The sequence below is a fragment of the Grus americana genome, chromosome 8 (genome assembly GCF_028858705.1).
Source record: "Grus americana isolate bGruAme1 chromosome 8, bGruAme1.mat, whole genome shotgun sequence".
In the NCBI taxonomy this organism is placed as follows: domain Eukaryota; kingdom Metazoa; phylum Chordata; class Aves; order Gruiformes; family Gruidae; genus Grus; species Grus americana.
The window spans coordinates 5,310,140-5,323,499 of NC_072859.1; the positions used below are offsets into that span (position 1 = coordinate 5,310,140).

The 13,360-nt window shown below is 39.2% G+C and overlaps 1 protein-coding gene across 4 annotated transcripts in view; it reads right to left on the reverse strand.

The window, feature by feature from the left end:
- Positions 1 to 13,360, reverse strand: part of COP1 (COP1 E3 ubiquitin ligase) — a 127,527-nt gene that overhangs the window by 101,795 nt on the left and 12,372 nt on the right. For all 4 annotated transcript variants that reach the window (XR_008578104.1, XR_008578103.1, XR_008578105.1 and 1 more), the window contains exons 5-7: positions 13,218 to 13,337; positions 11,135 to 11,203; positions 1,132 to 1,191 (exon numbers count right to left, since the gene is read on the reverse strand). Coding sequence is in view for 1 of the 4 variants with exons in the window: in XM_054834115.1 (XP_054690090.1) it covers positions 1,132 to 1,191; positions 11,135 to 11,203; positions 13,218 to 13,337 (249 nt within the window). In the remaining 3 variants the exon portion in view is untranslated. The remainder of the gene's footprint in view (positions 1 to 1,131; positions 1,192 to 11,134; positions 11,204 to 13,217; positions 13,338 to 13,360) is intronic.

The window sequence follows — 13,360 nt, forward strand, 5'->3', positions numbered from 1 at the left end:
GGTCACTGTCACACACCAGATATGTACCCCAGCTGCAGTCCACTGAAGTGCCCGATTAAAGAGCAGAAAAGCAGGTAGCGAGGTATTCTCCAACGGACCCTGCAGCTTTGGGAATAGATTCTCCTAGATCTGAAGACCTATGTTACCAGTCTCAAGGAAACATGCTAAGGTATATTTATTTCCCAAGAGCTGAGAAACATTTAGGGAAATAGGTCTGAAAAACGTTGTTATCTACCAAGTTACAATTTGCATAGCTATCAGCGGAAGGGAAGTTCCTGCAGTTGTCAGTTCTATTTATATTTTGGTAATTCATCAGCATGCATATAAACTGGAAAGTGAAGAAATCTAAAAGGCTTTTGGGCAGTGGTTGGGAGCTCGTGCTGACTACTCAAGATAAGCAAGAAGAAAGAAGCAGATCTGCAAGTTGATTCCCAAGCTTTAAGGGAATGCTATCTTCAGAGGTGGCAGCCTGATGCATTTCCAAAACATCAGTTTCCTACTCCAGGATCAAAACGTGAATGATTAAAGGACCAAGGAGGAACCGAAGGACTCAGTAAGGATTGAGCTGATGGGTTTACAAATACTTGGAGAATAATTCTTAGCAAAAATCTTAGGAGATCCCCATCATTAAGGAATTAAGAGAACTACATCAGGAGGTAGCAGATTGCTTCTGTTCTGACACACAGCAGGAGCTGGTTCTGCTCCTACCCAGTCTCTGCATTATGGCTCTTGCACACCCCCCAACACGTCTCCATTTTAAGAGTGGCATGCTGCTAAGATTTGAACAGCCCGTGCAAAAGGCCAGAACACTGCAGTGTACAAAAATCATAAGTGATGATCAATACACTGGCAGTTGATTTCTTTGTGTTGGTAGTAAGTATTTTCAAATAATTGCTAGAAATAGAAAGATACAATTATATAAGAGCTAGGTTTCAACAAAGTCCCCTCTTACCAACCTGCAGCTTGCACACACATCAACTAAATGAACAAATTAAAGAAATAGCATCATCTGTTCATTTTCCCATTACTGACTCAAATGCCATAAATTTAACACAGCAGCCCCACAGCAAGGCAGACAGCTTGATGAAAATGAAAAATTGCCAGAGTCAGAACAATGTCTGGGCGCCTCACCTCTACTCGTTTAATATCTTCTTCCAGAACACTTAGCTCCTTCTGGATCTGCTCCAATTGCTGTGGATAAGAGAATGGGAGAAGTCTAAATCAATCTGCACTGCACCACCAACAAGATAAATCACGATCTCTTCAGAGAGGAACCTGAACTATCTTAACTGGCATGCTACATGATTCAAAAGTCACTAGGCAGGAAGTTCATATGCTTAGATCAACATAAGTGTGCACACAAGCCACATTCAAGACAAAGTTGTTATTGTGAAACAGTGCAAAACAAGAACACGAGGTACTTTGACATCAGAGACCCACATCATTCAACGTAATACTATTATGCACCTCTAACATATTCCATGCAAAGTATTTATAACTGGTTTACAAATACTGAACATAATTAGAAAGAAGCACCATGAAAGACAGCAATCATTTCACCCTTCGACAAAGTACAAAACGTTTTGCTATAGGTATTAAGATTACTTCTCTTGCTAGTAGTTAACCTGCCATTTGCCAATTTAAACTCACTGATAAATTTTTGAATTGGCAAAAACCCACCTATTATGACCACAGAGAGATTTGCTCCTGGCACCAAGGAAGTACTGCATGGCATTTCTTTCAAAGGTGTGATACTTATCTTGGATTACACCATGAGCTCCAGTCAATCTGAGTGCTACCCCTGAAAGGGTCAGAAGGGGACTCCCCCTCTCACCATCCAACATCTCCTTTGTGTCACACACAGTATTTTTCAGGTTTTTCAATTACTCATCTCTAGAAACTGTGAAGCCACAGAGTCAACAATTGTTTACTCCTAAGCAAGAGCATCATCTACTTACAGCTCTAATTCCCACTCTCATTCAGCAGACACATCCCATCCAAACATGCACACAGCCTATACCCAGCCTCGCAAGACTCAAACACATGAGCTTCTCTAGGTGAGAGCTCCAGGCCTGGACCTAAACAGTCAAAACTCAGCTCCAATGCAAGTCTGGTTCATTAAGACGCACAAGTCTAATGAATACATTGAGAACTGGAAATCCACCCAACTCTCCTCAAAATTCCACAGACAACTAGCACTGTGGCCTGTGACCAGAAACTGTCACCAAATTGGCAAATCCACTGAAAGCTTATTAAGCACAACACATTCTCTAAAGGCCAGAAAAAATTTTGTCATTTTGAATTTACAAGGGAATATCAAATTGCCCAAATCCAAAGTTACTAGTACTGCAAGACATTACTCTTACTATGACATATTCGTGAGAGCATTTGGCAAGCTGCTCTCAAAGACTTACTCAAGTGCTTAAGCCTGATCCTTTAAGTGGCAGAAAGTTGTGCTTAAACAAAAACACACTCACCACTTAAACCCCCACTATTGATCAGCATTCCAAATATCTGTGTGCTGTGTTTTAGATAATCCACCATTTTAATTTACCTTTTCAACATTAAAAAAAAAAGACAGGGGAAGAAAGGACTGCTGGGTCCACACCTAGTTCTAACATGGCTGCTTCTTCCTTGGAATGAGACAACATTGTATTTATATCTTAATCTCTCCACTCTGAAGGTTTCCATTTATATTTACTTTGAGTCACAGACAGCACAAGTTTAATGGTTTAAAACTAGACTGCCACAGATAATTTACAAACCACTACACCATAACAGATAATTCCATTTTCACTTACAAAACCTACAGCAAGAATAGCAGGTGGTGCTATAGCTCCAAGATTAGTGGTAAAGTTAAGTGACACTTGCACAGCATGGGTCCTGCCTGTACTCAGCTCTAGCAGACAAATACCATTAGTCCCCCACTTTCATAAATCCCATTTAAACAGAAGTTACAAAACCACGTAGAACTTCCAGAATTACAGCAAGGAAAATCAGCTACTCCACAATGTACTGGCTCACAGCCAAACCGGACAACTACTGGAAAAATAATTGATGGTTGTTGCCATCACATAAACAGGAGACCTTTTTATAGGAACAAGAGCAGAGACTTTTTATTGGCCAGCTTTTATTAATTATTGCTCAGAGCCAGGAGTACAAGATCTGGGACTTCATTTACTAATTCTTCCTTCTGGTTACATTAAGGCAAGCAATTTGAACTACAAAAATCTTATCTGGTAGTAACAAGTCTAAAAATTAGCTAAGTGTTTCACACTTATTTTAGAAAGTCTTCTCATACCATCAGCATCAAATGAGTTACTAATGCCCACACTGAGACTTTTTTGGTAGGTTGGCTCAAGTGTTTCATGGTTTAGCTTTAATCTATCAAAGACCTTAAATCAGTCCACATTCATTCCAATTAAACTTTGAAAAATGAGACTACTGATTTATAATTGCCAGTCATTGAGGGACATTTAAGGAAAGCTAAATGAATTATAGTCCTTGCAGTATATCCAGATTTATGGGCCCTTAATTTGATTTTCATGATGTTGGGCACAGAAAGAAAGCCAAAGCCTGTCCCAATGATGGGTAGAATCACGCCTGTCAAACTTCAGATTAAGTCAGCAAAACCACGTAGAATGAACACTGAAGTTATGCTAAAATAGAAGCACATACTATAAACTCTTCTCAGACACAGATGCTTTCCCAGAACTGAAAGGCCAAGGTGGACAAGGAGAAGGTTTCAATTCAGCAGTTAAATCTCATAGTTTCAACCGCACTGAATGAACTATAAGAATTAGGTATAACGTTCTAGTCTCAAGTTACACAAATACATGCGTGCTAAAGAAAAAAGATGACCTCAAATAGCCCATGTTTCTTATAACCTGTGGAAAAGGGATTTCAGAACCTGCAAGTCAAGAACTAATGGACTGGAAAGATCTTGTATCAAGGAGCTGCAAGTTAAGGAAAACAAGCCAACAGCACAACTCAGGGCTAGTCTCACCTAAGCAAAACTCACAGCAAAACTTCAAGGACAAACAAGCTTACACAGTGAACAAGCTGCACGCTACTCTAGTCTGAGTAGGCAACTGACTCCCATCCCACAACTAGTTGTAAATGCTTCCAGTAAGGTGAAATTCATTCTTTTCAGAGGTGGCTGAAGAATTCAAGAATATTAGGTATGATCACTGGCAACCTTGTTCAAACAAAACAGACTAGCAGCAATAGGTCAAAACAATATTTGAAAGCAATATCCAGGAAGAACACCTTACACTCAGCAGTTACCAGAGAAAGTACCACAGTAGGAAACAGAGGCTCTCACATCATTCTTTTTAGGTAACCTTTCAGATCCAAACCCCTTTCATATTCACCAGGCAGCCCCCTCCAAAACCCTCTGGTTTGAGTCTGAAGCTGTCTAGACACACATACAGTTCTCCAGAGACAACTCTCAGCTCTGGAATATGGGGATTAAAGGAAACTCCCTGGTTAGAGTTGCTCAGAGATAAAGACACTCCACCATGCTACTGAACTACCATACAAGACTCTCAGGTGGAAATATTAGTTTGAACTTGCACAACACTAAACACCAGGTCATGGTCAGAGTTTGATTTCAGTTGGCCATCTACTAACAAGTGTAGCTGAGCACAGTGCTGAGTTTTCATCCTCAGTCTTTCTGTTTTTTTCCTGGACCAAAGGCCCCTCAGGAGGCAGTGACTTCATCCTCCGTACAGCACAGACAACAAGTAGTTCTGACGGGGTCTCCCGGTGCCAGTTTTTAAATGGTTACAAAAGCTCAGCAGAGCCTCCCAGTGCCACAGAGACTGCCTGGAAAAACACATTAGGAAAAAAGTCATATACTCCTGACCAACTGTCTTTCCACTTCTAGAAAAACCCCTAAGAGCAGCAGTATTTTCTACAGAAATACTGTGAAATCACCAACACAATTCCCACCAAGCAGTTTAAACAGAACATCTGGATTCACATTGTTGAAAGCTCACAAGCCTTGTTATGTTCAAACACCTTCAAGGCTCCAAACCAAAACCTTAATGAATTCATCACAACATACACCATAGATCAAGACAAAAAAAAAAAGACTTATTACCAGAGGAAGCATCTTGTTTTTCCCCCACAAACACACATAGCCATTGCACCAACAAGGACAGGGTAAAAACTAGCATCTGTCCAGCTGAGGAGGATAAACCAGGCAGTCTTTGTAGATAATCCATTCATTCTATCCCATAACTTCATCCAACATGACCTCTTCCTACTTCTTGTTCTTCCATGAACTAGTGCTCTAAAACTTGAGTGTAAACTTAAGTATCAACAGATGAATGTTTCTGAAATGTACACAGTGAAATTAATTTCTTCCCATAAAACTCAATACTTTAACAGCTACTCTACAGCAAATAAGATCAATTTCTCTCTCTGGAAACCAGTTGGAAATCTTGTCTGTCTCAGTGTTCCTTCCTATATTGATTCCGATACAGAGCCTGTTATAACATACAGGGCAACTATGTCAAGGAAGCAATCAGAGTTTACAGAGATTTTAGCCTTTTAAATTAATTGCAAATCTCACTTATTTTGACATCAAATTCCATCTGTTAACACTACACTTATGAAGTCTTTGCACAAGAGGAAAAAGATGCAAGGTTTCTTTTGGTATGGAGACAAGACCACCACCTAAGCCTCTGCAAGTTACTTTCATTGGTGAAACATGGCATCCAAGCCTTTCAGACACCTGGGCTGTCTGCCCTCAACAGACTTATCTGCAGGGAATATTTTTTTTCTCTCTGATCATTACTTCCTCCAAATGGTACAAGTTTCCTCCTAACTGGGGAAGAGCTAACAAAGGCTTGAGGACAAGACCCTGGTCAAGCCGTTTAGCATACCCAGTTTCCGAGGGCAGGACGAAGGAGATGATGCCTGGCTGATCAAAACCATCTTTCATATCTTGAATTTTCCTTCCCCTCCCCACCCCCCCATTTAAATCCTCCAGTTGCAGGAGTAAGGCTTTGAAGGCTTACTGATAGGGTCCAACAGATAAGCATCACAAGAGAAAGATATCTGGGGCAGGGAACAATTAGATTAATTGCCTTAGAGTTTAATACATCACTGTACATGCTACTTAGCTCCTAGTAGCAGGTTGTCCCCTTTTTTCTTTGGAAAAACCTCTCCACAGCAGTAAGGAGAGTCAACTATTATACACTGATGTTTATATGATAATCTCTAGCTTGCTGCTCATACGCCAGCTGTATCCTTGGCTTATCACTGCAGTCACAGCTCACATCTCTCATTGAGTAGCTTAGAAATGCAAATAGATTTAAAATACCAGTTATTTAAGTGCAGTGGATAGGAAAGAGATTACTATAGCTATAAATTCACCTCAGGAGTCCTGGAATGTAATCAAGACTATATGACAACATAAGAGCATGACTGATTTCTAGTTCTGTCACCTCCTCTTGCTTACTCATTAGTTCACCCATGTGTGTATGCACAGAACAGTAAGACTTGACAGGTGAAGTGATTACACAAGGTAATGACATCCCCAGAGAATTCATGCTTATAATTCCCTGCAATTATCCCACAATAACTAATAACTCCTCTTATTTTTAGTATTTAACATGCTCACAATATGGAGTAAGTGAAGACAGCTGGATAGATACGCACATTTGAGGCTGAACAATGATGATTCTGAAGTGCTGAGCAGGCACTCAGTGCAGCAAACCTAAGCCATTTCAGGATTATTTCTCTGTCCCAGGATGTCTATCAGCTGAAAACAGTCCCCCTTGCATTAGCAGACATGAAAGAGGTCTTGTTTGTTAGATATGAAAGACTTCATATGACATTATTAGAAAGAGAAGGCCCATGAAACAAAAATGAAGCAACAGCTACCAAGAGAAGCATGAATGCATCTAGGGAATACCACCTGCATGTTCTAGAACTTGATTTGTGGTACTAATTAATTGTTAAGCTCAGTATCTGCCTTCAGTAAGCAATGGTGCTACTTCACAGAAACAGCACTCTCTATCAGGTAGCTGAACTAGCAATGTTTTAGGATAAATTATATATAATATATATGGCGGTGTCTAACTTCATTTGGTAACATTCAAATCCTGACAAGACAATTAGTAAGGCTTCTTTTTAAAGTTATGAATAAAAACTGGGGGGAACTTTTTGTATTTACTGATATCAGCTCTCTCCAAGTGTTCCAAGAACATGTGATCATTCAAAAGTAAACAAAGTTAAATTTGCAAAAGCATTTACACAACACAGCTAACCTAACAGCATTAAAACTCTGGCATGAAAATATGAATTTAAAAAAGTATCAAGTTGTTGCATTTGGTTTCCCTTGAAAGCAGTAATAAAAACCCCAACATCAAATATTTCATTGTTAAATTTGACCTTCCAGACTCCTTGGATCTTTGATTTCAACAGAAGAGACTGCTGGATCAAAAAAGAGAGGAGAGTGTGCATCCAATTAACGGTGCACACATATGGAAAGGCACACAGCCATGCTAAGTTTGCTTTAGAGACAACCAACTATTATGGATGATCGATACATTTCTCCCCTCCAAAACTATCTGTTATTTTGTTGAAAAAGTATTTTCAAGCTTTAGCCATTTGTTTTCAATCTTTTTCAAAGAAAGAAATCTTTTTTCCTATACTATTGCCAAGGGTTTGGTTTTTTGCCACATTGCCATAGGTCAAAAAAAGAAAACAAAATATATAAGCTTAGAATAAAAAGAACTTGCAAATACCTTTGTGCAAAAAACCATACAGTAAATTTCAGCTTGAAAAAGATCAATGTTTTGGAAAGTTATAAACACATCAAAACAGAATTTCTAATAGAAACTTCTGCAGGTGCTGAACCTCGCATTTATCTTCTGGAGAAATTATGAAAGTGCAAGAAAGAGACATTTGTCAAAATACTTGACTACAGCAATATTCTGAATTCTTAAGTACAGGTCTATAAAGATACAGTTTTCTTCTAGATATAAACCCCCTCCGATAAGCTCTGAAGTCATTATTTCATGAAGGCAGAAGAAAAAACCTGAGTGAAGTAAGCAAGGAGGGTTACAAGTGGGGGACTATATGCTCTGAACATGTTTTTTATTAAATGTTATACAGGTGCACTAACTTTAAGGCAATTTCTGTATGAACTAACCAAGTATCTACTCTCTATGTAAGAACTTACAGTATGTAATAAATAAAACCTGTTAATAAAATAGTGCAATAAATAATATTCAAAGAGGCATACTAGGAAACAAAATTACCAAGTAATATTACATTCCTTTAAACATTTAAGCCAAACATTTGAAACAAGCAGAGTCATACACAAAAGGAAGCTGTTTTTTTATTAAGAACTTAATGTTACAGCTATGGCTTGCCAAGTGAAATTGCAATTACTCTGCAGTCATCTTTACTAGAACCAGGTTTAAATTAGGAAAGGAGAAAAGGTAGTGTTCCTCCACAGAATAAAGCCTGCTCATATGACTCAGCTATGTGCAAAAACATCGTAGAAGCATTCCAGGGTCCACACATGTTCCTTGAGTTCCATCCATATTTCTTAAAGAGTCACTTATTACAGCACCAAAAGAAACCACAGTAGACTTTGAAGCTGTGATAACCTTCCTCTGCTTTACTGCATTAAGGTGGCCCCCCAAACCCCTCTTCTCAGCTTCCAAACTAGCACCTCTGACCTTCCGCAGCCTGGATACATCTTCACCACCAGCATAACCCATGCCCTTTCACAAACAGTAGCTCCTCTATAATCCACACAGAAAACTCCCTTCCAGAAAGGAGTATTTGTCACAAAATCCACCAGCTACAGGAATGATCTTGGGGTTTACTAGAGAGGAAGCATCAACTGGCTTAATTTACTCCATGGGGATAGCTTGATTGCTGAAGACAGCGTTCGATATTTTTCTAAAACTAGCCTACTGACTGGTCTGTATTTTCCATGCTTCTTCCCACTGGTTCTCATCTTTCTTACGCTGATCAAGTAAAAAGAAAGATTGCTAACAGCAAGTCTGACAAGTCCTCATTTCCCTCAAAATAAACGGCAAGGCCAGATGCTAACCACCATGGCAAGGACAGAACTGACAGGCCTGCACAAAAGTCTTGAGATGTGACAGTCTGCATTTCACATTGGAATATATAAGGGGGACAAGAAATAACATTAGAGGAAGTCTTGGCAACAGAGGGAACACATAAGCACAGGGGCGGAGAGAATCCGAAATAAGCTACGTGTCCCAGGAGGCTTCAGGATGTTCCCAAGGCTGTATTTGGAGGATCTGCAGCCAAAATTAAGTTTCTTTAGCCTTGAAAGAGATGCTATCCTTGTACATTATTACTAAAGCCAAGGGTGGATGCAGATGAGATAGGAAAGGCTTCCTAAGCACTGAAAATCATAGTCAGTGGTGGAACACTGTGCTACGGTATGTTAAAAGCCAGCAGCTTTGCAATTTCCCTTCCCTTCATCCTTCCCACCCAGCACATGCAAACTAAAGTAGGTATCAACAGCCCCTCTTTCTGTGAGGCTTGTTCCAACTGGGGGAGGAGAAAGCAAACTCATCGCTGCCTTTATGGTTCTGTCCCAAACACCATCGCATGTGAATCACCACAGGATTACTCAAGGAAGAGCACCCTAGCTAGGCTGTGTGTGAACCTCCTGAAGCACTTCTCCATTCACCTCCTAGACAAAGGCAGCATTAACAGGAAACTTCCCCAATATCTTAACGGTATCTCAAGCTGCACGGAGTCCTGGTGGAAGGTGTTTAATGAGTGCCGATGATGGCCAGAGCCTGCAATAGTTCTGCACTGAAGATGGGTCAAGCTTCTGAAATTCTCTGCAGAATACTAAGTATTATGAATACAGGAAAACGAAAATAGATATTCTGAAATCTGAGAGGTGTTTGTAGACTAAGCCACCATAACATAACTTCTACCATCATTGAAAAAACAAAAGCTAAAAGATACCTCAATGGTTTTGAGCAATGCTCATGTCTTTGCTGTTTAAGCAAAACACACACTAATACATATTTTTCCATTTTTTTCAACCCTGAAAGATCAAACAAATAGTATGCTTCATACTAAACAGAATCCAAAGTGGAAGCATGCCATTTTGTCTTCACCGATACATTTAGTACACTAGAGAATATCTTGGCTCTCACATTTTCCTTTGACATACAGGTATCCTAATAAACAGTATTTTCATCATTTCTCATGGGATACTATGTCTAGCCTAGTAGGTCTCATACTCTACAAATGCAACTTTATCTCGGACTCAGTTTTCCCCTTTGGTTAGTCCCTTTCCATTACCCTTGTTGGCTCTCATCAGAAGGCCATGGACATCTGTTGGTGGACAGACTCTAAACAACTTGCTTTGGGATGACTCCAAAACCAGACCCTCAAGCCATTCTGGACAAGGCTTCTTACACCCATTGCCTTTACATGGTTCAAGTTTGACCCTACAGTCACGCTGATGGGTCTTATGTTCTTCACATCTTTTATCAGAAGCCATGACCTCCAAGAAAGCTTGTCCTTCTGCTGTTTTCAGGATCATTTTTCTAGGTTTCTGGGATATTTCTGGCGTTAGGGTTTATACACTGCATCGCATTATAAATGCAAAGTCCCAAACCATGAAAGACCATGTATGTGATTATGGAACCCTCTTGCATTCCTTCAGACACTCACTTTGAGGCAAATAAGGAAAGAGCACAGAATATTCATTCTTTTATGACACAGCATTAGTCATGGCATTTGATATACTACAAGAAAAAAATTTCAGTGACAACAATTTCACTCCTTTCCTATCTTTCCATTTTCCCCATCACAGAAAAAGAAAATCTTGTTTCAAGAATTTGATGTAAATTTACAACAAGGAATCTCTATCTTCCCACATGCTTCACCAGTGGGAGACAAAGAGGCAAGTGATTAAAAATTGAAGCTGTCACATGTAAAGAGATTAATTTTCCTTAAAACCCACATGTCCTCTGCCTGAGATTTCCCCAAACACGCCTTGCCTTTTTCTTCGCAGAGATAATGCCAAGCTAACACATCACTTAAATAGAAATGGAGTGGCAGAAAGCAACAGACAACACCTCACCCACTGAAAAACAAAGCAAGTTACCTCTCGCTTGTTTCTCCTGGCAACTTTGAGAAATTCCATAAGGATCTGCAATTGGGCAGCGTGGGACTCCTGTAACAGTAAATAAGGAAGTGTAACTCTTCCATATACATTAAGAGAAACAAACATTCATTTTATACACAGAAATCAACACTTAGCACAGAAACAGCTTTCATTTAGAGGTGAGAAAGAGGAAAAAATAGCTTGGTAAGGCAGTTTTAAGAATGGTAGTTTTACTTTGCCTCACAAGTTTTAAGGTCTTGTTTGGCTCACGACAAGTTTTTACATGAAGGCAGAAATCGTAACAGCTCTTGTTTGTGCGTTACTGAAGACTTACTAATAAGTAGAAATGCTTTTCAGTTTTTTTTGGCTACTGCATCTGAAATTGGCTTTGGAATACAGGTTCCTCACAGACTCATCTTCTACCCTGGAAGACCATTAGCATCCATTCATGATTAACATACTAAAGCATGAAGTATTGATATCAAAACACACCTCCTCCCAAAATAAACACAAATGTTAATGTAAAGAGATTACTGCTGAAGATTTCTCCAGAGTGGAAGACAACAGTAAAGTCACTGATGAAACAAATCTCCCTTACCAATCTTTCCATAACAATCTTTCAATTTACCTCAACCATCAGCATCGTATTTTTGCCCAAATTGGCCAAAAACTTAACAGGGCAAGACAAGAGAAGCACAAGAAAAATAAAACCTATATTCTAGCATTAATATAGCCCTAAACCTGTCCCAGCATTCTGAGACTTATTTCCACAACCTACTGAAATATTTATTATTAAAAGGACTGTGAACACACACTCAAAAAGGATCAAGACATAGGAGCACGCAGAATCCATTAAAGGCAGATGGGACAGGACAAGTAAAGGGATTAGGAACAAGACTGAGATTTTCTTCCTCCTCACACCTGTGACAATAATGAAAGTGAAGCAGGTAAAAGTAGAAAGGAAAAAATGGCTTTAAGTTGTTCTTTAAGTGTCAGGTGTGGTTTTGTTTTTTAAAGCTTAGCATCCTTAAAAGATATTCATGCTTGGAAGCATCCATACACTCAGTTCTGTGCCTTCTTTATTTCAGATTTGTCACAAATGACACAAAAAGGCTTGAGGGGAAAAAAAAAAGAGGTTTTACTTTGAAGTTAGAAACTATAGTCCCAGCATATCTCCACTGAACAACAATAAAAAAGTTATGTACAAATCCCAACACAATAAGGTAACTTAACAGGTTTTCTAGCAGTTAATAAACATTTTTTGGGTTACTTCCCTTCCATCAGAACCACAAGCTGCGTAAATATTGATTCTGCAAGAGTGAATAATAAGCCATTCCCAATACAACTTTTCCTCATCTGCCAAAACCGACCCTCCTACCCCAAAGTTCACTAGGCCAAAATTTGTAATCCAGTTAAGTTTAGAAGGTCTAGCTCTCATCACTGGAAAATGGTCACTTGATACCAACAACATGGAATGGCCAAATACATGAGAACTATCCCAAACCAACTACATTTCAGTTAAACCATAAGAACAACTTACTTCGTATTGTATAATCGTCAACCAGCCTCATAAACAAGACATCTGAACTTTTCTTTCAAGCATTAAATACTAAAAAGTCTTCAGGGATGGCAATCATTCAGGTTCTATCAGTGCCAGTAGAAACAAAAAGGTGTGGCACTTTTCACACATTCATTGAGTTTATTCCTTAACCTGTATTTTGGACTTCATGCTTATTATAAAGAAATATCTGATATTTACTCGTGCAACAGTCAATTAGCAAACATCTTCATACGCATTTCTCTGTTCTGCTAGCTACTTTCTCTTATCCTTTTCCATTTTTCCCTGCTTGTTTATACAACCCTGCCAGCACCAACACTATAAGCATATTATGAGCAAACTAACACATCAACTGTGATGCTACGAAGGTCAGTGAGATGGCCAACTCTTCAACAACAAAATGCAAGAGAAAATTGAGCAATTAATTTAGCAACAGACTCTTATTTGATGATAAAAGCATGAAGAGAAAAAACCTGCTAACTAGGCAACGGTGCTCATTTAAATAAGACAAGGGAAACTTCTTACTGCTTCCAACTGCTTCTTCTTTTGCACCAGCAGCTCCAGCATCAGGTTGACATTGGCCAAGTCAAGATTGTCTTGATCAGTTCCCAACAAGTCTTGAATTATCTGCCACCTATGGCCATTCTAGAAAGAAAAACAAGAGATGT